The sequence below is a fragment of the Corvus hawaiiensis genome, chromosome 5 (assembly GCF_020740725.1).
Source record: "Corvus hawaiiensis isolate bCorHaw1 chromosome 5, bCorHaw1.pri.cur, whole genome shotgun sequence".
NCBI classification, from domain to species: domain Eukaryota; kingdom Metazoa; phylum Chordata; class Aves; order Passeriformes; family Corvidae; genus Corvus; species Corvus hawaiiensis.
The window spans coordinates 69,182,067-69,207,438 of NC_063217.1; the positions used below are offsets into that span (position 1 = coordinate 69,182,067).

General features: G+C 41.1%; 1 protein-coding gene across 5 annotated transcripts; it reads right to left on the bottom strand.

Moving 5' to 3' along the window:
* Positions 1-357: 357 nt before the first annotated feature.
* Positions 358-25,140, bottom strand: HSPA4L (heat shock protein family A (Hsp70) member 4 like). 5 transcript variants are annotated; one of them, XM_048304560.1, is made up of 20 exons: positions 24,924-25,140; positions 21,491-21,548; positions 20,732-20,872; positions 19,697-19,819; positions 18,178-18,277; positions 17,162-17,295; positions 16,302-16,546; positions 16,140-16,216; positions 14,843-14,994; positions 14,240-14,346; positions 13,712-13,845; positions 12,283-12,485; positions 11,337-11,384; positions 10,140-10,259; positions 9,521-9,658; positions 9,051-9,176; positions 8,326-8,433; positions 7,250-7,369; positions 6,022-6,183; positions 358-5,576 (listed from the first exon to the last, which is right to left on the bottom strand). In XM_048304560.1, the coding sequence occupies exons 1-20, from the start codon at positions 25,028-25,030 to the stop codon at positions 5,382-5,384; spliced, it is 2,598 nt and encodes an 865-aa protein (XP_048160517.1). In that variant the 5' UTR covers positions 25,031-25,140; the 3' UTR covers positions 358-5,381. The 5 variants fall into 5 exon arrangements, with proteins under 5 accessions (XP_048160517.1, XP_048160514.1, XP_048160518.1 ...); XM_048304557.1 differs by having other exon boundaries at positions 10,140-10,241; positions 24,924-25,118; XM_048304561.1 differs by lacking the exon at positions 11,337-11,384 and having other exon boundaries at positions 10,140-10,241; positions 24,924-25,138.
* Positions 25,141-25,372: the final 232 nt, after the last annotated feature.

A 25,372-nucleotide genomic window follows, 5' to 3' on the forward strand; every position in this document is an offset into this window, starting at 1 on the left:
CCAAAGCCCTCAATTCCCCCCAGCAGTTCAAAACTACCTTGAACTTGTATGTTGCAGTAAGTCATTCATGAAAGATGAATTACTGGAAACTTGGGAATTTGTGCTCATCCAAAGGCAGAGATGCAATGGCAGCTGTGGAAATAACTGGAGCTCCCCAGAGGCAAAGCAGTGCTATGTTTGGGCTGCAGCAGCCTGGACAGAGAAGGGCGAGAGAAGCCACAGCAGGACAGGTGAGGCACTAAAACCGCCTCTATCTTACCTGCGGCCTTTTGGACAAACTGGCATTGTATCAACCCCTGACATCAGACAAAGCTGTTTTTAAGAACATTGATGCAAAAATGAGGTCGTGGGTGGTCATTTATGGTTCAAGTAGCGGTTTATATATTTATTATAATTATACACAACCTTGACAATCTATATTGCCATTCAAAAATAAATTGAAGTCTTGTCAATTTGCACACGATCTGTCACTACTGAGAATCCCATTTACATACATCGTAAACATTTTCCATACTTAAACACCGCTTTGAATTCTGACATTCCCATCTCTTCCCCCCTCAACCCGTGGAGATATGGTTATCGACTATGGAAAGAAACTTTTTCAACCACTGCAACATTCAGGGACTACCTTTTTTGATTAATTAAACTGTTACAACACTTGGTAGAGGTGGCGGGTGCATATAGCTCTTAACTGCATTTTTGTTTAAAATTATTCTTCATGGATTTCATTGCAATGACTCCTTGTTTTCATTGCTTGACGTATTTCCTTCTGACCAGGAAAGAATGAAACCAGGGTTTAATAGCTGTATCAAGTAAGTCACATCAAGCACATTCCTGGTTTAGTATTCTGCAGTGCCAACAGTCACATTTAGTTGTTTTCACTGTTATTTACGTATGTAGTAAATGGTTGAAGTCTTCAAATTTCAACTGTGGAGAATTACAAATTCAGCTAGGAGTCAGCCACCACACACTTTCTGTAGCTACTAAGAGCTTGTGTTTATACTCCAAGTGCTATCTTGGGAGTTTAAATTAAAATTTATGAGGCATTAACGCCTTCTGTTAAGCAACATGTTTTTTACCACCTCTTTTGACAGAGAGTTTCAGTGAGTTTTCGTCTCCTGGTGCCTGAAAGACGGGAAAGCTTAAGACTAGCAAAAGTGTAAGAGGCAACAGAATATTCCTCCATCCAATTAATAAACTCACAGCAATTAGTGGCAATTAATGTAAGCATCCTTAGAGCAGGCAAACCTTATACCAGTCCACAACTCAAGTTTGGGCATCTGAGCTTCACTTGAGAAGGGCTCACAGAAGTCAGTGTATTGAAGTATTACAGTGTGATTACACAGCAATGGAAGTCCCACTTTGAGGAATGAGGTTCATGATGGCACTGATCTGTGGGAATTGAATTCAGCCTCTTTTCCTACAGCAGTTGGGCAGGTGCTTTGAACCAGCAAGTGCAGCGTGTTTGCAACATGGCCTCACGTCCTGGATGCTAACATTGGCTAACTGACAGGCATGGATAACCAGAGCTCTGAGAACTGTAGATTCCAAGTTTTGTTAAAGGTATTAATTTTTCACACCGGTGTCAAAAAATAATTGGGAAGAGAAGTCTCTGGCCAGCTCCTTGCTTGTTTCCTGAAATTACGCTTACATAATCCTTACAGGAAAACCCCCACTTAAATACCGAGTATTTGAGAACCAAATCTGTAGCAAGCTGTAGGAGAGACTGGAGTTCAGCACACTGAGATGTTGGGAAATATTAAAGAATTTCAAATGTTGAAGATACAAAGAAATCTTATCAAATACAGACTGGATGCTTTACGTTAACAGCTCTCACTTGTATGTGGAAGAACCAAAACTTCCATCCCACACACCACAAGGTGTCCAGAATGCTGGAGCTGCACCCCAGACACTGCACGTCCCCTCCTGTGCTGCCATGCCATGAAGGGCACCTTCCCCTTCACTCTGCCCCGGGGCCTTGGGAGGCAGACCAGGAATACAGCCTGGGGAATACAGGTCGGGTGCTTCCCACCTGCCTCTGAGCATTCAGGAGCCAGCTGCTCACTCCACGCTTTGCAAGCATGCCCCAAAGGCAGCATTTAAGCAGTGAAAGATCCACGCTGCCAGAAGCAAGCAAGGGAGAGGAGTCTTCATTCAAATTCAGACATGCAAAATCAAAAACTTCATTCAAAATCATGGGGTATTTTGTCATGAAGCAGCAGGTTAAAGAAAGAAGGCATAAAACCCTAACTTAAATGTTACAAATCTGTTTATGTTACATCTAAATGAAGTTCAAAGAAACTCCTTGGAGTCTAAAGTACCGTAATAAAAGAAGTGGAAAGGAACTCATGAAACTAAACTGAGTTCAGTAAAGAAAATTAAAACAAATTAATTTTGAAGTCCTTTCTTGAGCAAGCCCATTAATGCTCTGGACAGGAGAGAATGAGTCCTCTTTAAAGGAAAGAAGGAAGCACTCACTGGTAAAATGAAATAATGTACTTATGCTGGTTTATAACTAAATCTTTACATGGGACTTTAGAACCTGATTTACAAACCTTTTTTTTTTTTAAACAAAACTACTGCCTTTACAAAGATAGTGTTGCTTCCTTTTTTTTTTGTGGGACATAGGGGACATTTTCAAACATTAGAAATGTATCTTGCCCTCAGCAGAAAGTTTCAAGTAAGACATTATCAACAAATACCTGCTTTTATAATACACAAGATGCAGAGTAACAGACCACTGCTGGTTCCCTAACAAAGCTTTATGTTGCAGAGACACTCATTCTGGTGATGTCAGGGTAGGCAAAGGGAACTTGCTTCTGAGTCTGACACATAAAACCTCAAGTTGTGCATAGTGTGTACTTAAAATCTGTACTGGTAAAATCTCCTCTTTTTAACAGAAAACAGATTACATAGGAACAAGTCATGTTTTAACGTGAACTTCGCTGTGGAAAGATCAACTCTGCCCTCCCAAATGGGACTCCTGACACGGACCTCAGAGCCAGCTTCTGTGGGCAGCATTCCTCTTCAGCAGGGATCTAGAGACAGACCAGATGCACAGCAAAAAAATCCCTAATCTAGTAAGAAAACTTGACTACAATTGTTTGTCTGAACCATATCTGCTGTTAAGCGTGCAGAATTTTTCTAGCCTTTATCCTAAGAATTGCCTCAAATAGCTGTAATGTAGTATTAAGCATCTGATGGCCACAAGCAGAAGACACTCTGTTCATGCACATGACCTTTTAGCTACTAGAGATTTCTGCTGTTTTGTGCTCTTCTGCCACAGGTACCAAGGAGTCTACCTAGACAAATTGTTGTGCAGCTGTATTTTAGGAAGCCAGTACTTGACAATGCTACTGATTACACTGCTGTGGTAAAAGCCATTAGGATATAAATGGTCTTAAAGCCTATGAGACCAAAGCCAGCTCAGTCCTGAATGACTGAAAGAACAACTGATGCTGCAGTACAGTCACCCCCTCAGTGCCAGAGGTGTGACTACCGTGGCAGAACTCAAGACTGAGGTTGCAGAGGAGCTGCAGAGCAACTCTCCTCAAGGCCACTCAGTTTTTGTTCCAGGGCTTTAAACATGTAAACTTACAGTGTCAGACCACCTACACTGACTGCATGGAATAGGAACAGGAAGGAGAGCAAAGTACACACACCTCAGTGACTGGATGTCAGTCATGAAGATGCAATTCCAGCACTCGAACTAGTCTGGCAGGTTTATGCACAGCTGTAAATGATGCTTCCTTTTTCTGTGAAAATATGTGAGAAGTGAATTCACCTCTACCAGGGGTCATGAATTACTTTTTGTAGCATGAACAGTGGTAGAAGATGAAGGGCATGGCTGAAGATAAAATGGCTGCCAAAGCCAGAAACAAAGTTGTGATTCTTCACTTGTTTACAACAACACCACCTCATATGGGAGAGCTGCTGCAGGAGTGCCTGATTAATATCTGAATTTGGTTCTGGGACAGAGTTCAAGTCACTGACACTTTACACTGCAACTAATCTCAGCTTCTTATGCTGACTGGGTAAAGAAACCACTTTTCATAGTTAAGAGTAGCCCATTCCCACTCTGGTAACAGAAGAGGTGTTTGAAATCAATGGTGACTGGCTTTAGCAAGTGCTGCAGTACCTCAATGACTGACAGAGGCATTTGGAATATATTTGGAACATACACTGGACTTTGACAACGTTTAAGACTTACCAAAGGCAACAGTGATTCTGCTGTGTAATACATTGTAGACACTTTCATTAGAGAGTAAATGACCAAAGCTAAGTGGTAAGCTATGCAAGTTCATCAAGTAGATTCCATCTTTGGGGCAATAATATCCAGTTTTTAAACTCTTTTGTTTTGATCCTTGACCAAAAGATTTATGGGCCAAGCATCAAGGCTTAAATAAGCTCTCAGCATTTCTTTCAAGTTTGCCCCAAAGAGCATTTAAACAACCTCAAAATCAGTGTGGTGATACCCAGTTTGCACAGCACTGTTTCTGTTGTTTCTCCTCCCCGGGATGAGATATGATCAAGATGTAAATTGAATTCAAAACAAAAGAAGTGGAAATAGTTCCATGTGCAATAAGACATTTTCAAGGGAAAGCTATGCAGCAGGCCTTGCATGTTGTCCCCTTTCATCCTATTCTCCCCAGCATCACTGTGTCCTAAGTGCAGTAGGGTATGTACAGCAATGTGCACAGACCAGGAATTCCAGCACACGGCAGAGCCACGCTGCTGGAGCGGTTTGTCATGAAGACTGGTAGTGGTATGGGAACCTAAAAAACGCTTAAGCTCAAACTATTCAGTTCCTATGAAAAAGACCGTACAATTCTCATGGTACATCAACAAGATGGACTGGTATGCCAACTAACCTCTATTTTAATATTTAAATTATAACAATACAATAACTAGAAAAGGTCAGTGCTTCAAGTGACAGGTTTTGCCACTTCAATTCCAATATTTTTTCCAAAATAAAGATGCGATTAGATCTACACTTGAGCATCAGTAGTGCAATACAGTATCCTTTCCTGAATAAAGGAGCTGAGGTTTATCCACAATAAAAGCTTTAAATAAGGTAGATTGTTGCCATTTATATATCAATTCTGTATGTTTGATATAAAATATATTGGGAAAGCTTCAACTGACTTATACAATCTACATTTGGCTAAAGCTCCACATAAGCAGCATCAGTGGAAATGAACATCAGTGGAAATGAACATTATATTAAGGTGTACTTAATATAAAACACTTTCAAAACTACTCAGCAACAAATGACAGAAGGTTGGCTAAGAATAACTGAACATCTGAGGTGTGTACCAGACAAAAAGAATGGACCCTGTGGTTACTTGCACTATTTTAATGAAGTAAAAGAAATGCAAGATTTAGTCCACTTCCATCTCTCCAGGGGGTTTGGTCTGCTGAGGGTTGTCCTTTGCTGGTTCAGGTTTTGTTTCCGTAGCGCTCTGTCCATTCACTGGTCCATTGTGTTCCCCGTTGGCTTTGGACTGCCCATCACTAGGAGGTTCTATCTTCGGTTTGGGCTTGGATAGAATAGGATTACAGAAGCTATCCAATTCCTAGTTTTGACACAAGTGAGACAGCAAGGTCATTTGGTGGCTCGGCAACTGCACTCAACTAGAACATCTCTAATTTGTTTCTGGGCCATAATGGCCTGGAATTTCATTGTCAAGGACTAGACTTCTCTATTCTATCAAGGTTAGAAACTTCAAAAAAAGCCTTTCACTACCTGAGGAGCTTCTGATTTGTTACCAACTTGTATGACAATCCATTCTGTAGAAGCCTGGTGCCATAACTCAGGGTATTTTAAAAGGGCTTGTGCAGAGGGAGTACTGTACATCAAGAGCCCACACTGAAGAGTGCTAAAACTGCTGCTCCCTCTGTATAGATTTTTAAATAGCTTTAAAATCTCTGCAGATGTAATATTCTAGTTCAGATCTAGGCCAAAATCTGGTTCAGAAAAAACTGATTAGAATGCAACAAGTACAATGATTTTTTTTTTACCTTAGATTTTGCTAGTATTTCTGCCACTTTGACAACTGGATCCTGAGTTAGACTTAGTTTGTTTTGGGCATTCATTTTGCTGTTCAACCAATTCATAGCCTCGTTAATGTATTTTTCAACTTTCTCCATCTCAGCAGGATCTAGGTGGTCGTATTTTTCATCCTAAGGAGAGAGACAGATACTTGTATCACCAATTAAAATATGCTGCTCCGCCAATTAAGTTAATCTTAGAAGTTACAGAAACACTGCTAACAGCTGTAAATTGAGAGATCCATTTCAAGTGGTACCAGCCACCATAAAAACACATAAATCTTTGATTTATGTTCTCATGAAGAAGCTCTTTTTTGCTAGCAATGCAAAACAGGTTTAAAGTTCTCAGGAGCAGAAGTACAACAGCCCTTCTAAAGCAGTGTTAAGACGTAACTTTATAGGACTTTTTTTGTAGGTTACTGGTGGTTCTGGGGGTCCAGTCGGGACGGCCGGACGTAGACGGTGACGGATGGAGACGAGAGATCTCTATAGGCAGGTCTTGGGACACAGTCGGTTTATTGTAAAGGGCGTGGGTATTGGGGCACTGCTCAGAGCTGGTAGACTCAGCTCTGAGCAGGCCCAAGAGAGCAAGAGAGTGAACGGGTGAGAGAGAGAGTGTAAGAGCAAGAGTGGAAGAGAGAGCAGGAGAATAGAATGTAAGAGAGAATGAGAATGAGAATGAGAATGAGAAGAGAGAGAGTGAGAATGTCTGAAGTCCTGGTTACAATACAATAAATCATCTTCTGTACTGAATATTCTAATTGTCACTAACCAATCTAATACAAGATACAAATCCTATAGCATTTACATACAGCCTATAAGAGTTCTTATATTACCATAGAGTGTTACATCTTAACTTCTAAAAACTACTCTTTGGACCCCTTCTGCTGAGCTAGTAGGGTCTGCTCTGACCCTTGGACCTGCTTGCAAGCAGAGGGTATTGTTCCATCAAGAGGGGATTACTTCAGTGGCCATACCATTGTTTTCTAGTTGTTCAGTAACTAAGACCTGGTATTTCAAAAGTGGCTTTCATTTCGATGTTGCCTGTAGTTTTCATATTCCCAAAATCTTTTGTCAGGCAATCATATTTCCAAGGCTTTCCTGTTTCATCTTCCCCAACATTTTTTAAACACAAAAAACTCTACAGCCAAACTCAAAACACCTATAATCATTGAACAGCTAAATAATTTGGCTTTACCTTATTTTTGTATGCTTCTACTGCTTTCATAAGGAGCTGAATCTTCTTTCCCAGTTCATTTAGAACTTTTGGTCTCTCTTCGTGTTCCATGCATCTTTCCTGGATAGGCTGTCCAAATTTCTGGAGTAATAAGCACAAAGGTCTTTACAAAACACGTACTTCCTTTAGTCTGGTCTAAGAATACAATGCAGCATGGGAAGGAAGGCTGCCTGAAACTCCTTTTCTCACCCACCCAAAGAGCTAAGTCTTGGAATATTGCTTTAGTCCAACAACCAAAAAACCAGACGTTTAAACACAGGAATAGTGACTGTCCTTAATAGGCTGGTATTTTGCAGTTTTCTGCAAAAAGAGCATTTGGAACAGAAACAGTCAGGCTTTAATGGATGCTTTAATTTTCAAGTAGTTCATCTGAAAACTTCTGATTTTATCCACTGTTTGCTTTTTCCTTTTCTTGAATACTGGTATCCAGGCAGTTGCCTGGATCTACACTGCTGTTTCCATCAGTTATCCCTCCCCCAGAGGAAATCTGACTGGAGAGTAAACAGCTGGAGCCCAAGGACTAGAGACATACTTCAACGTGAAGGTAGTAATTCATCACAACTCATATCTCCCCCATCAGATCATTAAAATCTGAAGCATTTAGGGGGTGTTTGTCATTAATAATCAAATTATACAATGGAAGCTACTGTTAAAGCACTCCAGAGCCTTTATTGTTGGATATTAGAGCCAAAAATTGGTCTTCCAATACATCTATAGAAGACCACTGAGAACAGGAAAACCAGAATATATATTCTGGAGTGCAATTCTCATTACCCAGGAGCAGTCAAGCTACTCAAAAGCCTCTTTCAGACTGTAAGTCTGACAGAAAATTCCCATAGCAATTAAATCTATTATCATGAGTGACAGTCTGCTTCATTTCAACCATTTTCAAATTAAGAGCACAACTCATATTAAAAGAAAGTGCACCTCTAGTTCTAAGTATTATGTTCATTTCGTAACTGAACGTGCACAACCTGAACACCCCCCGCCCCAAACATACAAGAATGATTTTTCTAGAAAACAACTTAAAACCTTACTTTTAATTCCTGAAGCTTATCCATGTATACTTGTTTTGGCTGGTCCTCTCCATCTTCATAAAGCCAGTTTTCTGTGTCCTCCAACATCAAGGTCAGCTTGTTTGAATCCTACCAAGCAAGTTATGGACAGTCCAGTTCAAAAGGGAATACATCAAATGGGACTTCTCTCCCTGGCACAAACCCACCCTACTCAAAAAAGGACTGCTTCATCAGCTTAAAATATTCAAAGTGACAGCAAAGGAAAACAGTAATTAACAGACTTCAAAGCCAAGATTTAAAGAGTGACAAGAGGCAGGACAGCCCTGCTCCTGTGATTTGCAGGTGAAGTTTACCAGAGTTATAAAATCAGTCCTGAGGCTATTTAAGACAGCCCATGCACCTCTTAAAGAGTCTTCCATATTCTCAGTTCGTTTTCTTTTTATTCCTACCCACTCATGCCATTCAGAAGCTCGTGGTGATCTGTCCTACTTTCCTATGCTGACCATAGGGTTTTTACTTTCTGCCTGCATCCCCGATCCTTCCTTGCCACTGAGGAAATTCTCAGGCAATAAAGAGCTCTGCAAGTCAAATGTCAGGTGTAAGCATTAACTTGAGCTTCACTGCTGTGAAGTCAAACCATCTCTTACTCCAAACTAGTCCAAGAGACCGCTGCAGCCTCCACAGAACACACACTCAAAAGTTGTAAATACAAAGGAACTTTTCTGAAACATATAGGCAAGTCTAACCTCTTCAGTGATAAACTTCTCAAAGACTCCACACAGTTTGTCTCTGAATTCATACACATATTCTTCAACAGCATTCTTAGCATCATTTCGTTCTTTCTCAAGCTTGTCTTGCATCATCATCTTCCCCTAGGGTCGAGAAAGGCATACTTAAAACTGAAAGCATTTTAACTGTCAGGCTTAGTGACTACTCTTGAAACTGTACCAGAGAACTTGGCAGAGGCCTGATAATTCACAATTACTGATAAAAATGTTCACCTCTGTGTAAGTCATCACTACAAGCACAAGCAGAATGGGCTAAGTTAAACCTAGTGAAATTGAGTCATTTCACCAAAAACCCCAAGCAAAACAAAACCTCTTACAATTAAGGGCAAACCCCTGAAGAATTCTAAATTATGTAAGTCAATGGTTGCAAATATTTTTAGTTACTTATTTACAGTGACATTGAGTGGTCATTTGTTCATGCTGCTCACCTCATTTTCTATATAGGAATTGATCAGATCTTGTCCCAGCTGCCTATAGAGGCTTGACTGTATAGGGAGGTCAATACTCTTAACTTTTGTTTTAGCCTTTGGCTGGGGTGGTTGATCTTGCTTTTCTCCAGAAGCAGCCTATGAAAAGAGAGACACTACTAAGAATCCAAATATTACTACCTTTATGCTCAAAAAAGAGAGACAAATGAAACTAGTTAAGACAGCTCCAAATTAATCTTATGTAAATTAGCACCTAATTATTCCTCTGTATTCAAAATCACTGCCACCTTCGTTTTGAATGGAACGGGTGAAATTTAACTTCTTTAAAGAGCTGTTAAGAAAACTTGTTCAAAAGCTTAAAGCACTGCATATTATTCTACACAATGTTTCCTAATCTCCCTAAATTACATCACCATTACAAAACCAGGTTAAACAACAGACACCTACTTCAAAGTCTTAATCATGCTAAGTTGAAAATGAAAGTGCTATGGCAGGATTCCTTACTTGAACCATTTCAATACAGCTCTCCTCTAAATACAGTCCCATGTTTTGCAAATTGTAAAATCAGTAAGTGTGAGAATACTGGGCGAAAAATGTCGAATCAATAGCGAATACAAACCTTTGTTTCAGTTCCAGCATTTTCTGTTTCCTCATCTGCTTGGTTCTGTTGTTCAGCTTGACTTTTCTGCACACCTTCTTCTTGATCAACCTGCATTTTATCCTGCCGAGAGTTACATAACTGAATGCAAAGGTCTGCTGTAAGATTTAGGACTGATTATCAATTACAGTAGATCATAGACAACATACGAACTTCAGCATCAATCTTAAAAATTTTTGCTTCACCATGTTTAAACAGGCATTTTGATGTAGTGTTTGTATTTATATCTTTCAAGTTAAATGAAAATTCGACTCTGCTGCTCAATGTTGCTCTCCGTCCCCATTACATAATTACACTGAGCCTTGTGAATACTCACTTTAACTAGAAACAAATACATATAAAATGAAATCAAAGAACATTCTAGCAACACACCACCAACACAGGCAACAACAATGGGTTCTCTATGGAACAGCCAGAACTTTGACCTCCTATCATTTTTGACCTAAACTTTAAAGTTTGCAACCCAAAGCAGAAGTAATTTAATCATTGCAATTATCACTTGGATCAATAAAAATTAGCTGTAGTAGTAGTAACCTCTTGGGAGTGCAACTATCTTCCCTCCTTGCCACCCAAAATAAAGACAGCCTCACTTAAATTTATCAGTAAGTTTATCAGCTATGCCTTATTCCAAATTTAACAATCTGAAAGTCTGATGAATTACTAGTGCAGATCACTTGGTTTAAGGATTACAACTCCATGTCATCACCGAAAAACACTTTAAATGACACAGTAATGGGTAAGTCTGACGTTTTCAGGATGATCCTAATACTCAAGAGATCCAGAGCCTTAATAACTAATGAGTGGCAGCCAAAGCCTGAAAGGTCCGAGACTGCCTCCATTACAAGGAATTAATATTTCTGGATTCACAAACTACATATGCAGGTAAAGTAATTTACTACTAGTTCTGCAAAATGAAAAAAGTTATCTGAGGATTTCAAACTCTAACACAGGTGCCTATGTTGCCGTTTAAAGCGGAAAAAAAGAAGGCTACTTTTACCAAATTTGAAGTTTTGCCACTTCAGAATAGAAAAAATAAAATGTAAATCCTCATTTTACTGTTCTTACTGTTCACACAGAAAAGCCAACAACTGGGAGGAACTGCTTTGCCTACAGAAAATAGCTAGAGAGGGGAAAATAGGACACATTTACACCACAAACCTCCTCCTCAGAGTCGATGGTATCATCCTCAATACTGAAAGGTAATTGCTGACAAGCACCATTGTAAAACAGAAGATGTGTTAGATGAATGAAGTGCTGCAAATGGAAAGTCTGAGCAGGGAAGCAGCTACTCACACTGAACTCAGCACACTCCTAGTAAGCTCCACATGCCTCTTACACTAAATGCCAGCTCTAGCACTTCCAACCTTTGCTCACTTGATTACAAAGCCACAGATGGAGCACTTGCCCACAAGGAACTGCATCATGCTCAGCATTTCAAATATGCTCACATTCCTGGAAAGCAGCGTAGTATTTAAGAAGTTGGCTATATCAATTATGTAATGCTAGTTGTGTAACCGTTTGCTCTAATTCCTGTAGGATATCCAACTAAAAAGTGGGAGAAGCTAAGGCCAAATCTTAGGAGAAAGGCTGCTGGGGCCAGCGCTGCTACTGCTGTTTCCAGCTCCAAAGGGTTCCCTGGCATCCAGTTCTCAACTATGCACTGCCAAGGGGTACAGCTGCACCTCACAGGGAGCTACTCTCGGGAGACAGTCAAGTTTTCCATATATAAATAAATGTGTTTTTTACTCATTGAAAACAGTTTGTGAGGAAAAGCAAACCTCTAGAATTAATCTGTCAAGAGATCTCATTAAATATGCTGCCATTTACTAGCAACACTAGATAATGCTAAGAGTAGTAGAGAGATGATAAAGAACAATGAAAAAATTAACTAATTTTTTTAGAATCTGTTTTTCCATTCATTTTTCTTAGTGCCACACTTCACCAGTACTTTAGTAATCAACATGAAGAAATGTGTTACACAAGTGAAGAAGCAATTTAAGGGTGGAGAAGCAGTAACTGTCAGAAGCGAAACACGGTGACTTAACCTGCAATTATCGGCTCTGTTGTCAGAATGACAGTGGAGATATTTACAAGCTTTACATACCAGCTCTTCATCTCTGCCTTGGCTCTTACTTGATGACTCAGTGTCCATGGGTGTGTCATTGTGATCCCCCTCTAAGCTCTGCTTCTCTATGATGGACGCGTTGGCCACGTTGAACAGGCCGTGGATATTGACGCGCACTTTCACCTTCACCTTGGAGTTGTCACCATCGTGCTGGGGACCAACGTTCTGAATAGTGAAACGCCCTTGGAAACAACAGAGGTGACTTTAATTGTTGTCCCAAAAGGCAGAGAAAGAGGAAAAAAAAGCCAAACACATTCCACATTCCTTTAAGGGTGTTAATTTAAACAGTGACTTCATGTAACTGAAACTATTTGGAAACTTTCTACTTAGCTGACAATCCTACGATGTAAGCTGCAGGTAGATAAACTAAAAGCTGGTTCCCCAATTATTATCAGTTCACTGATAATTAGTAAGATGTTTTTGCTTTATCTGTATTTCATAAAGAAACAAGACAGTACTTTACTAGGTGTTCTACTTCTCTGTTGCCTTCTGTAACCATCACACTAGAGAAACTACTCTGATTAATCTCAAATGGTTTCTTTTGTACACGTAACTCAAACTTCACACTGAAAACTAAAATGTTAACAGAGAGAAAAGATTCTGTTTGAATTTGATAACATGGCTGCACTACAGCTTTTGGAGAATGAACAGTGCTTAGCAAGGTTTCTGAAAGCAGTGGGGTTGATACTTATTTTGCAACTTGCTGAAAATTTAAGTGTAGATGATGTGCACATGTAAAGGAGAATGTTTCTTCCTCAAGACCACAGACTTCTTGCATAGACAGCCCAACAGACAGCACCAAGTTTGTATCTGATCCATAAATCAGTGAATAAAATTATGAATTAAAGACCCCAAGGAGTCTACTAATAACTGCAAGTAAGGTAGCATTAGCTACCAAGAAACTTATTTGTACCATCTAATTCCTTAGACTCTACTACAGATGCTTAAATTGAGGAAACACCTATCTTTTATATTCTCAGATTAACAGAAAAAGACATGACAGATAGCACTAGACAAGTTATCTGTCCAGACAGGCAACAGCTCCTTTGATCCAATTGCTTTGAAAAATCCAAGCTAGCAGGCACATAAGATCCCTATCAATTTTATAGAGACTGAAAGAACCAGACAATAGAGCACTAAACTCTTTGTGCCTCTTTCTTTTGAAGCATTCAGAAACTGTAAAGATAGACAGAAGGAAGAATGCAGAATTTTTTTTACAAACTGTCAGAGATGTCAATATGGTTTGATCACTACATTTAAACCAACAAACCTGTGCTGAGCCTTTCTAAAGGGCCTAAGCTTTTCTGTAAGCTAGAAAATATGGAAGTAACATATCTTACAAGAAAGGAGAACCCCTTTTTCCTGTATCAGTGGGAGTTAGGGATGGGGTTTTTATTCGTGTCCTTACCTATTCTGGAATCAGGATAAGGCACTTCTTGTGGATGGGTATAGTAAGCTTCCAAATCAAAAGGCTCCTTCTTGTGGAAAGTAATTACTTTTGAGAATGGAGCAGCATGGTTCTTACTGAAGACTTCACACTCACTAAAGCAATAAAACATTAAGTACCATTAAACCTCTAAGTTCACAGATAATCAAAGTCAAGGTATGTTAAAGATCAGCAGCCCTGCTAACCAAGCAACAATCATGTTTAAGTCAGTTTTTAACAAGAGTTGGAGGTTGAAGGTCTCTCGGTGTCAAAGCATTTTATGTCACACTTACTAAGAATTAGGCAACTTCACTCCAACATTTTAATTACTTGTATTTCTAGTTGTTAAGCAGTAACTGGAACCCAAAAGGTAAAATGCAAAAGAAGAAAATTGAAATTTCAAGTGTTCAAGTGCATGACAGCTTCAAAGCCTGAGGCCTGTTTTTTTCCACAGCTCAACACTTTTCTTTATATCCAAACACACTGTTTTGTAGGCACTGTACGACTTACCCTGTTCCTTCTTCATAAGATGATTTCCATCTCAATGTTATAGAGTAAGGAACAACATCTGTGATGGAAAACTCACGCACTTTAAAAGCTGGAGAAAGAATTGCACACTAGGAAAAAAAAAAGACCAAAGTTTTATTATGTTCCTATGTTCAGCATAGTCAAATAAATAGCAAGTACAAGAATTAAGACTTATGATATAGGTCATATGGAGGTTCTGCTTATCACAGAATTCTTTTTTTTAACAGAAACTTCCTGCAGTTAATTAAACTGAACCATTTAAGTAACAGATGTTACTTCCTCAGTGATTTTCAGTAAAGATACCCAGCAAAGGTTCCCAGTGACTACACAGAAGTGGAACAGCAGAATTTGGGTCCTCAAATTTAACAGGTCTCTAACAAGCCCATCCTTCTAACATGACACAGCAGCAAATTAATGAATGCAACAGACTGGTTTCTGACATGGTCACTGTCATGAATTAGCTAAAGAGCAAGTAACCCTCCATATCTTGTTTCAGCTGTAGTACCTTCTGCTTGTGGTTAGCTGTATTTCATTAGTACATGATGTTAAAGAAGCGATACTAAAGTTTTATTTCAGAAACTATACCTGCAAGGCACAGCCTCTTGCAACAGCTTCATCAGCATTTAGCGTGGTGCTTATCTCTTTACAGAAAAAGTTAGAGATCTGTTCCTTCACTGCTGGAATTCTAGTAGCCCCACCTACTATTTCTATACTGTAGATATCTTCACGCTGAAGTTCTAGAAAAGAGAGTGCATGCCCTTAAGTTATCATCAAGATATCAAAAAGCTATCTTTGGACAAAAAAAAAAAAAGGAAAAAAGAGAAAAGTTCTCTTATTATCTAGACACTGTGACAATAAATATATTTCATGGCTGACACGATCTTTGTAACTTTTTGTCCCTCCTGTAGGCTACAAAGTTTTCTAGTTGCATAAACCTGGGAAATGCAGAAGCCAAGCATCAATGAAAACAGCTGTTCTTTAAAGCGTGTTGTCCATGTGCATCCCCTTTCTGCTGTGCATGAACTCCAGAAGGGTGAAATTGGGTCTTCTGCACTACTGGACAATACCTGAACTCTCCCAAACAAAACCAACAAAACGAAACCCAAGTAGATCTCATTTTATGTCTGGCTTAATTTTGCTTGCCAAAAGAGAAAACCTTTTAGGTCAGTATATCTAATAAATAGCAGATTGTACTTGAAGGTTAACTTTTTAATTCTGAAATCAGGGTATGTGTATGAAGTCATCTCAAACAACTGTCAGTCCATGAACAGCTCTGCTCAGCAGTTACTCAGGTTTTTATTTCCCGTACCCGCTATCTAGCCAAGCCAGGTGATCAGCAGAGTTCTTCCCTCTCTTTTAGGTGAAGCTGCTGGAACTGGGGGTAAAACCCTTCCTAGTAAAGTCTAATTCTCTCCTTTACACTACATTAGGCAAAAAAAAAAAAAAAAAGTTACTTTGTTATTTGCACATGCTTTAGGTAATTCATTTTAAGAATATACTGCCAAATTACCAGGTCAGTGAGGACATGTAAGTATCACATGGAACAGGCTGGCCAGAAGGTTGCAGTAAAGTGTAATATCTTTTACCATCATCATTTTGGTTTGGTTGTTTTGTGCTTTTTTAATAAATTCAGAGTCCCAACCTTTTCCATGACACAGGGTGAACGAGGGTCAATAATCAAGGTTGCAGAGTAGCATGTGCACTAAATGAGGTGGGAATGGTATCATGCATTCATGGCAAGCATATGAATGGAACTTACATTTAACTTTTCAGTATTTAGCTTTGCAATTCTAATAAATACAAAAATACATTGAAAAGTTAATCATTAAAGAGATCAAGAATGACTGGATTACTAGCAGTACCTCAAGTTACTTCTACTTACTGGCTTGATCCATGGCTGCTCTTAGAGGAGGCTCCACTCTGGCCAGAAGGGCAGCACACAGCTGCTCGAACTGAGCTCTGCAGGGCAGGGAGAGTGTTTGGTGTTACCGAGCTGCTCAGAGACCACAAACCCCTGCCCCTCAGTGGCAACAGCAGCCAGTACCTGTTCATCTTACTGGAGACATCCAGGTCATTCATGAAGCACTCGATGTTGAGTGGAAGGTCAGACGCATTCGCACTCATCAGCTTCTTGAGCTTCTCACATTCCTGATACAATCGCAGCAGTGCTCGGGGATTCTCTTTTACATTCAGTTTGTATTTTGTCCTAAATTCTTCAGAGAAGTAATCTACCAAAGCCTCATCAAAATTCCTACCACCTACGAAAGGGTCAAAGGTCGTGGCCAAGACCTGGCAGGAGTCAAAGAACGAGATCAGAAGTTATCAGACATTGCTTGTTCTGTGTCATTTACTCAGTGCAGCAAGAGGTGCCACAGGTGACATCTGGCTACCAGAGACAGGTCCACAAAAGCATTCAGCCATTAGTAGGTCACAGGCAGAAGTCTCCAAACCAGGAAGCATGAAGACTGCTCAGTTTTACTTCACATCCTACTGGATTTAGACTTTGAACTGCCATGGATGGCACAAAAGAACCCCAACATCTCGGAGCGACTAAGACAGTTCAAGAATTTCCCACGAGTGAGTCAGCTGCACATCTACAACACTTAGGAGGCTCCCTGAATATGCAAATATTTCAGGGATATAACATGACACAAAAACTCTGCAGCATGCTTAATTATCAAGCACTTTCCAAAACACACTTTAGGATGCTTCACTTCTGCATTTTACAAAAACTGACTTGTTGAGATAGCTAAAATTTAACAGAGAGGTTTTGTAGTCTACTTGTATTTGTCTTTAAAAAATATTTTCTACAGACCTTTTTTTTTAGAAAAACTAATCTTTCCACAGAGCACTATTTTGAGTTTTAAATACTTCAGGCTTTTAATGTATGACTTGAAAGATTACCTTCAGTTTTCCCTTGTTAAAAGCACAGATGGAAACCTGATATGCAGAATGCCCCATATCTACAAAGACCACATTTCTTGGCTTCTCTTCCAAGGCTGGCAGATCTTGCTTGTATATTCCATAGGCTAATGCAACTGGAAAACACCAACCCATGGAAGGTGAGGGGAAGCCACACACAGCTGCAGACCACACATTGAAAGCACTACCAAGAGACAGACACTACCCACGTTCACCCTTTCTAAACACCTTCATAACTCTATTCAAATGCCACAAACACGTTGAGAACACATTTTTCATTGACAAGAGGAAAAGAGATGTCAAGTGAAGGTTTAGCACTAATAAAGACTCACCCTGTATTTCAGTTGTGCTTGTACCCAAATTAACACTGCACAATTTGTGAAACTGCACAGATTGAGACTCTCCCTTGAATTGCCTTACTTTCAGCATTTTTTACCTTAGCTTTGCAAAATTCAAGCATGCCCAAGAAATAAAGAAATGTTTTGGAAGACTAATTTACTCCGATCTAAGATTTCACTGCCAGCACTCACTTGGAAAGCTGTCTGAGACTTTCTAAAAGCAAAGAGAATCAAGAAAAATAAAAATTACTGATTTAAGCAGCTCCAACTTTAGTTCCCATGAAGTGTTACGTACTTCTATGCTCTACCCTAGAATTCACCAAAACCACAGAAGAGGAAAGTAAATTACTTTATAGAAACAGTTGTGCCATTGCTACAGCTGACAGGACTGCCACAACTTTAAGCACAGATCCCAGGTTTATTTCCAAAGCTATTCCCAAGTGTGACTGTGTTCAGGTTAGCAAACCCCAGCTCTCACTGTGCCTCCTGAATGCTGCACACCACCCCACTGCTGTGTTTCCAGTTCCCAAGCTGGATTGGGCAGTACTAGCCTGGACAGCTCTCTCCCAAGCTCCTAATTGTGTAACAGCAGTGTGTCATCACCCTCACATTCAACAGCCTGAATGGCCTTAAAGGACAAAAAAATTTCCAGCCCTTTACCTGCTGTAGTCTCATTCATCAGCTTCAGACAATTTAATCCTGCAATCTGTGCAGCTGCCATTACAGACCTTCTTTCAGCATCAGTGAAGAAACTAGGGACCTGTTTCCAAAAATAATGACATAGGATATTACCGGATATGGATTTTTTAATTTAAAGAAGTTAGACTTGCCCATCAAGCTACCCTATAAATGTCATTACCACAAGAAACTGTTATAAGCTACCCTCAAATTAATAAGGCAGCCTGAATAAAATAGCTAGGTAATTTATTTTAGTGCGTATTTTAATTAAAAGTTCAGAATATGACAAAAATGAAGTGGCATCCAGGGTTGTCTTAAATAAAGCAGATTTTAACACACACCAAAAAAAATATCCTGAAAATGCTTTTTCAGATTCTTCTGATGAGTCATCTTAAAATCTTCACCAGTTTCTGGAAACATTTGTGCAGGACAAAGTCAACCCAACAAATATTCACACATAGCCTCAAAGTAAGTCAATGGCAGAAACAATGCAGCAATGCTGGAATTAAACTTGAACCTGTATCCATTTTTCAGATATCACTTTCACCAGTGCCAGCTTACAGTGTGCTACAAGGTTCAGTGCCACCAAAAATAGCCACAGCACAATCAGAGCCCACTTAGGATCTGGCTGCAATCACTTGGCACCTCTTCAGCAGATGGAGAGCTCCATTCACTTTGTGTTTTGTTGGCTACCACTGTGGGGCATTGCCAGGGATCCCTGTGTGTGGGAGGTATTCTCCCAGTATCTTTGTATGCCATAAGGAAGAAAGAAAAAACATCAAAGCAGATTTCTAACAGCTGAAGTACACAGCTTTCCAGTTCCCATGTCTCCCTCTGACAGAGAAGGGGTAACTGCAATCCTTCATGCTCAAACTTCTCCCCAGGGCCAGTAAACAAAGACCATGTGAAAAGCAGACACAAGACTTTGTATCAGGAACAAAACATCTTCAAGCTCCACCCTTACCCCGTGGGTAAGGACACCAGCTAAAAAAACATGAGCAAACCAACCAAATAAAAAGACTTTTGCTAACAAAGTCAAGTAGTTTGGGCTTGTCAAATTATCAGCATGACCCTCAGAGCCCTAAGTTCAGGCGATTCAACTGCACTACAACAGTGCTCAACCATGTAACAAAGAAATTTAACACGAATGTAGGAAGGCTCTTTGGAAGCAAGGAGGATATGCTTGCCCCTAGGACAGCTCCCATTTGGAACAAACTGCAGTAATCAGAAATACTGTATGTAGCCCTTGGAGACAGACAGACTGGACCAGCTTAAGTATGACGTTCTTTCTGAAAACCCACTCTTGGTTTAACGACTTCTTCATCTCTGCACACGTGCTTCGAGAAGGATTCTCATTTGGAAAACCTGTAACAAAGGCCCATTTTTGGGGATATGATTTCTATCCACTACTTGTACCACTTACCATTGCACCATGGTATAATAAATGGTCCTAGCTTGCATAAAGCTGTCTATGGATTGCAATAATTATATCACAACTTACTGAAATCACACAGTCAGCCACTGGTTTCTTCAAAGCACTTTCCGAAGTCTCCTTCAGTTTGGCCAGCAACATTCCTGTGATCTGTTCCACTGCAAACAGTCTCTCCTCATCCAGGTACCTCACCTGAAACACAGCATTGGGATTCTGTGATCAATCATCTCAACTTTGCTCTCAAGATGTGCCATTTGGACTTTATTTGACATGTTGAGCATTGAGACCCATTTAACACCAGGCTCTAGACACAAGCAACTCCCTATCAATTGATTTGTGCTTACTGCAACAAATCTTGAACAGTTCAGATTGGGTTTTTTTTGTGGGAAGATTAACACCTCAGTTATCCCAAGGGACTATTCACAATGATACAGTATTTCTGTATTTTTTAAATTTAAAAAACAACAACAAAAAAGCACATTACACATAGGATCACTTTGTCCTATAACACAAGCTAAAAATACAAGTTTTGGAGCAAACCCAAGGAACATCTGCTTCTTGCAACAGTCACTCAGGAGCAGGGAAGGAGGGAGGGAAGGTGTAAACGAGGCAATTCCAACAGTCCTGCCCTGCTCAGACAACACAGTTGAGTCCTCAGCCTTCATGGGAGGTTGTGTGTCCCAAATTTCTAACAAGCTACCATTTCTCCAGCAATCCCAAGCACTCCTGCCATTTCGTTTGGAAGCAAATTAAAAGTAATTTCTTCAAATTTCATATTCAGAGCGTTATATTGTTTTCCTGACACTTAGTCTCTGAATGTCTGATGGGAACTAATAATCTCACACTGTAATTATACAGATTTGAAGGTAAATCTAGTAAGGTGAAGTGAAAAGCTACTAATGTGACTATGGAAACTAGTACGATTGATGAGAAACCTCAATGGACATCTTGGAGAAAGTACAGGACTTATGTAGAGACACAGGGATGTCACAGGAATGTATTTAATTTTCTTAAGGAAAATGTAAGTGACCACACAGGAAGTGACAAAGCCCCAAAGTGCTCATCCCTACCACTGGAGAGATTCCACCCAAAGCTCTCACTCACCTTTACTCCAACGGAGCCATTTGGCATCTTCTGAAGTTCATAGGGAAGTTTGGCCCTCTCAGCTTGTATGTAAGGATCTTCAAATGCTCTTCCATGGAGTTTTTTGAAACCATGTACCGCATTTTTTACATTTGTGATGATCTGTGGCAAAGATATTTTCATTACCCATGAAACTCTGATAAAGAGGACTGTGCAGAAAGGCATTTCTTATGTTGGGCTTAACGCACACACTGACCACTGTCAAGCCCCACACATTCGCTGGGATGCAAAGTGTGAGGAAAGAGAAAGAATCATCTAGTTTTTAATCTATGGCCTCTATTAAAAAAATTCAAATGTACTTCTCTCTGTAACATCTATCAACTTGCTGCCATCGATTTTCACTGTACTTTTTATTTTAAAGGAGCTTTCTTTTACAGCATGCAATATCTAAGATCCTGTATTGTTGCAGTGGCTGCCTGCAGGAACTAATGAAGCTATTACCTACATTAACCTTAAATGAACCTTCAACAAATTAAGACATTTCCCTTCCTTTTGAAGTTCTCCTCTAGTTCAGATCGCATCTGGATGTAAAGCCTCCCCACACCTATTCTCTCATCAGTGTTTTAACCTAGTTATTTTCAGGACAGGCTTCTAACCAAAGAAAGGATGAAAACAAATCCCAACAAACACAGTATGTAAGCTATCAGAAGAAACTACTCCAGGACAATATTCTCCAAGATGAACTTGTTTACTAGCCTAAAAAGTTTTTGATCCATTTACCTGGCTCTTTGCTGCATTCCCAATAGCTCGGGTCTTGGATCCTAAAGATATACATGCTCTAAAAAAAAAAAAAAATTCAGCTGTAAAAAAAACCATTGTAAAATAGTTCCATGGTACTTTAGAACACTTACAAGAATTCAAGCAGCCGAACATGGATGTGTTAAGTAACAGCACTACTGGATGACACACCAGAATCTGAAGCAGAATTCTAGTTATTTTGTTCTTTGTAAACTAGTTTAGAAACAGCAAGCAATTTCAACTGTTGTCATTCTAATTGCAAAAAAAGCTTGTATGTTCTACAGATCTTATCATGAAGGAAAGGCACTGATAGTTACTTCTGGGTCACAGGTAAAAACATAAGATTTAATTCAAACCCCTGAACTTTAGCAGTCAGGTTCTCTCGACTCACTCAACAACTCTTGAGTCAGACAGGGACACATTTTCACTCTAAGAGCTCTTAGCAACAATCCTAAGACAACAATTAAAGAGCCCACAAACCATCTAAGCCCACCGGAGCTGAACAAGCTGTTAAGTGCATCCACTACTGAGGACTAGCAGGCACATGCCGCAAACAGGCAGAAGGGGAGAGATCTGGGGACAGCTCCCACGCACCCAGGGCTTGGGAAGCTCTACTGAAATCCACAGCTCCTTGCAGCTTCTTGGATCAGCAAAGGCTGCCTCAGGTCCCAGCCACCATCTGGTCCCTCATCACTGCCTTGGGAAATGTTCTTTTTTTTTTTTTTCTGGAAGTTACTAACACCACACCTTTGTATCACAGACCTGAAATACAACTCCTGCCTAAAAGGCAAGCGATCTGGCTACAACCATTCAGGAGTAAGCAACACAGGAATGCAGATTTCACACAGCTCAAATGCAATCGTTGATGAATATATAAAGGTCACTCTAGCAGATTGCTTCCTGCTTTCTCTCCATCACTGAGGGCACAGCAATTTGATAGTATTTTCTAGCAACCTCTTCTCTCTGACATCCAAAACCTTCTCCAGATTTAACTGCTGCATACACACGAAGCATTACCCTACATTTTCAAACACGTAGTTCAGCTTCCACAAACAACTTTTACAATTTTGATGTCACAACACTACAGTTGCCAATTACTCTTTGTGATAATTAAGGAAAGTCGGATAAATGAGCAATTTCCAAAGTAAGTAAATGGTTTACACACCAATGCTATTGCATCACATCTTCTCAGCGCAGGAATCTGCCTCTGCCGACAGAGAGCATTACTTGTACATTACCACATGCACAGCACGAAGCACCAACTCAGAGCCACCACAGCTCCTGCCAGGGTTTACTTCAATTACTCACTTCCAGCACAGGGGGATGGATGGTTTCTTCCTCCGTCCGCTGAGAAGCAGAGATGTCAAAAAAATACATGTGCCCTCCTTGGCTTCAAACCATTCAGTAGTTTCCAAGATTCCTTATTACATCATCTTAAATACAGCGAGTGATCACATTAATTACACCTGGTCTGAAGTAACTTATGAGCTATCAACAACTGTCTTGTTTTTCCACAAAACCACAGTGGTGAGGCAAAGCACCTGAAAGGGCCATTTGCCATGAGTTTAATGTGCCAGAAGCGCTGGAAATGTGCTCAACAGATCTGCTGAAGTTCCCAGCTCAGGAGAAGTCAAGTGTCAGTAAACTTTCAAAGAGATACAGGGCCAAAAGCCAGGAAATATCCAAGTTCTACTGAAATGCATGGCTTACTGACAGAACATTTTTCCTTTTTTTGTAAAGTATTTGTGCTAAAGCTTCCGGTATGATACATGGTTTTACAAACACTGACAATCCCAAGCACTGGATTATAGGATGTAGTTAACTAAAAGCTAATTCAAGTCTTTGCACGATGTGAGCACCTCTATAGGAACATTTAAATAAGAGGCTCATTTACTGTGTTGCTATGTACAGTAAGAGAAGTTTTGATTTAAGAATTGGATCTGTCTGCACCACTCAAATCCCACTTGAAGTAAAGATTTAGCTACTATGATAAACTTACATAACAGTAATGAACCTGTTACATTTCCCTTTACCTTTGTTTGGTTTGTCTCAAGACAATAATATTAGAAAAGACATTCCTCAAATTCTCCTGTATTACTACATTTTGAGACACAAAAGGCCAAGGAAAATACTACTTTAAGTGTGACAGCTACTGTGTTTAAGTACATGTGCACTCCAGATGCTGTAATTGCTAACTTAACCTATTTCATAATCATTTTGCAAGTAAATTGAAAGTACAGTTAATCAGACAGTAGTGTGAAAAACATTAAATGCAGGTAAGCCTACCTGCAAAGAACACACTCCAAAAATAGCTAAGAATTGGAAATGCTCTTCGTCACAAGGAGGAAGGAAACTGCAGCTGCCTGAGGATTCTCTGGGCAACAATTTCAGGGGATACTTTGCATTTGAAAGGCCACAGAATTTCAGTTCTTCACTGCATATCTAGTACAAGAGGATAATTACGCCCCTAGAGTTAATATGAGAAATATATTTTTCTAAATAGTAAAAAACTTTAAAGAGTATTCCCACTAAAACAGACGCCATGCATTTTGGCCATCAACTTCTTTGCGCGTTTAAAATACAACTTTTTAGAAAGCAAACCTACACCTACATTTTTCCAGGATCAGGGCAGCAGTGCCGGAGTTACTACAGAGTCTCTCACAGCAGAAACAGCTTTCTCTGTTGGCTACAAGTCGCTTTGTAAAAAGGAAAGCACCATCCAGCCCCCGATTTTTATGAGTTTTACACGAATTCCTGAATCCTCCTTCAAAATTATGCACAGATGGAGCTGTAAAAATCCTAGACGTATCCCATAGAAACAGAGAAGCAAAATCTCCACCTACTCTTGCGTCTCCCATCATCACGGACGTTGCCCACTGCCCCCCCTCCCCCCCCCGCGCCTTCCTCGCCAGACCTCGGTATTCCAGGGCCAGCAGATGCGGTGCAAGTAAGAACAGGTTTAAGGAGAGGGAACTAACTCATCGCGCCGCTTCCCTGCTGAATCAACCTCCTCCTCCTCCTCCTCCTCGCCAGTCTCGCTACCACTCATGTAATTGTTAATGGAAACGCTCCCAGCCCTGGCAGCCGTTCCAGAGTTGGGGAAACACATGCACTCCACGGAGATCTTTGGCTACCCCAAACCAAAGCGCTGCAAAGACAGGAATACGCCGTGCCCGTGGAGCCGCGCGGCTCCTCCAGCAGCACGGCGCGGGATTTCAAGGACACGCACCGCCAGGAGCCGGGACGCACACAGAAATACGAGTGTTTCCCCAGCACACGCACTCCCGGGAAGGATCACTCTCCCGGCTCCCGGCTCGGCCGGCACAGCCGCGGGCGCCGGGGCGGGAGGGGGATCCCGCGGGGGGAAGGCGCGGGGCAGCCCCCGGCGGGCGGGGCCCGGCGCGCCGGTACTCACGGGGTGCAGCGGTCGCTGTACTCGTTGGCGATGGTCTCGATGCCGCCGCTGCGCGCCACGCCGATGTAGCAGTTGAGGAAGCCGAGGTCGATGCCGACCACAGACATGGCCGCGCCCGGTGCTCCGCGCGCGCCGCGGGAACTGGGACTGGGACCGGCCGCGGCTCCGCGCCCGCCGCTCCCCCACTGCGGAGCGCCAGCACCAACCGGCAGCGGGCCCGCCGTGCGCAGGCGCCGCCGGCGGGAGCCCGCCCGGCCCCGGCGCCGCCTCGGCTCTTTCCGGCAGGGCTCGGGCGGCGCTGCCCTTCCAGAAGGATCTGGAACGGGAGGGATGCGGGCAAGCGGGGAGGGAGCAGCCCCGCCCAGAGCGCCGCCCCGCGCCCGCGTCAGCGCTGCGGAGGGGCCGCCCCGCACGACTTAAAGGGTCCGGGGGGCGCGGCTGCCGCTCCT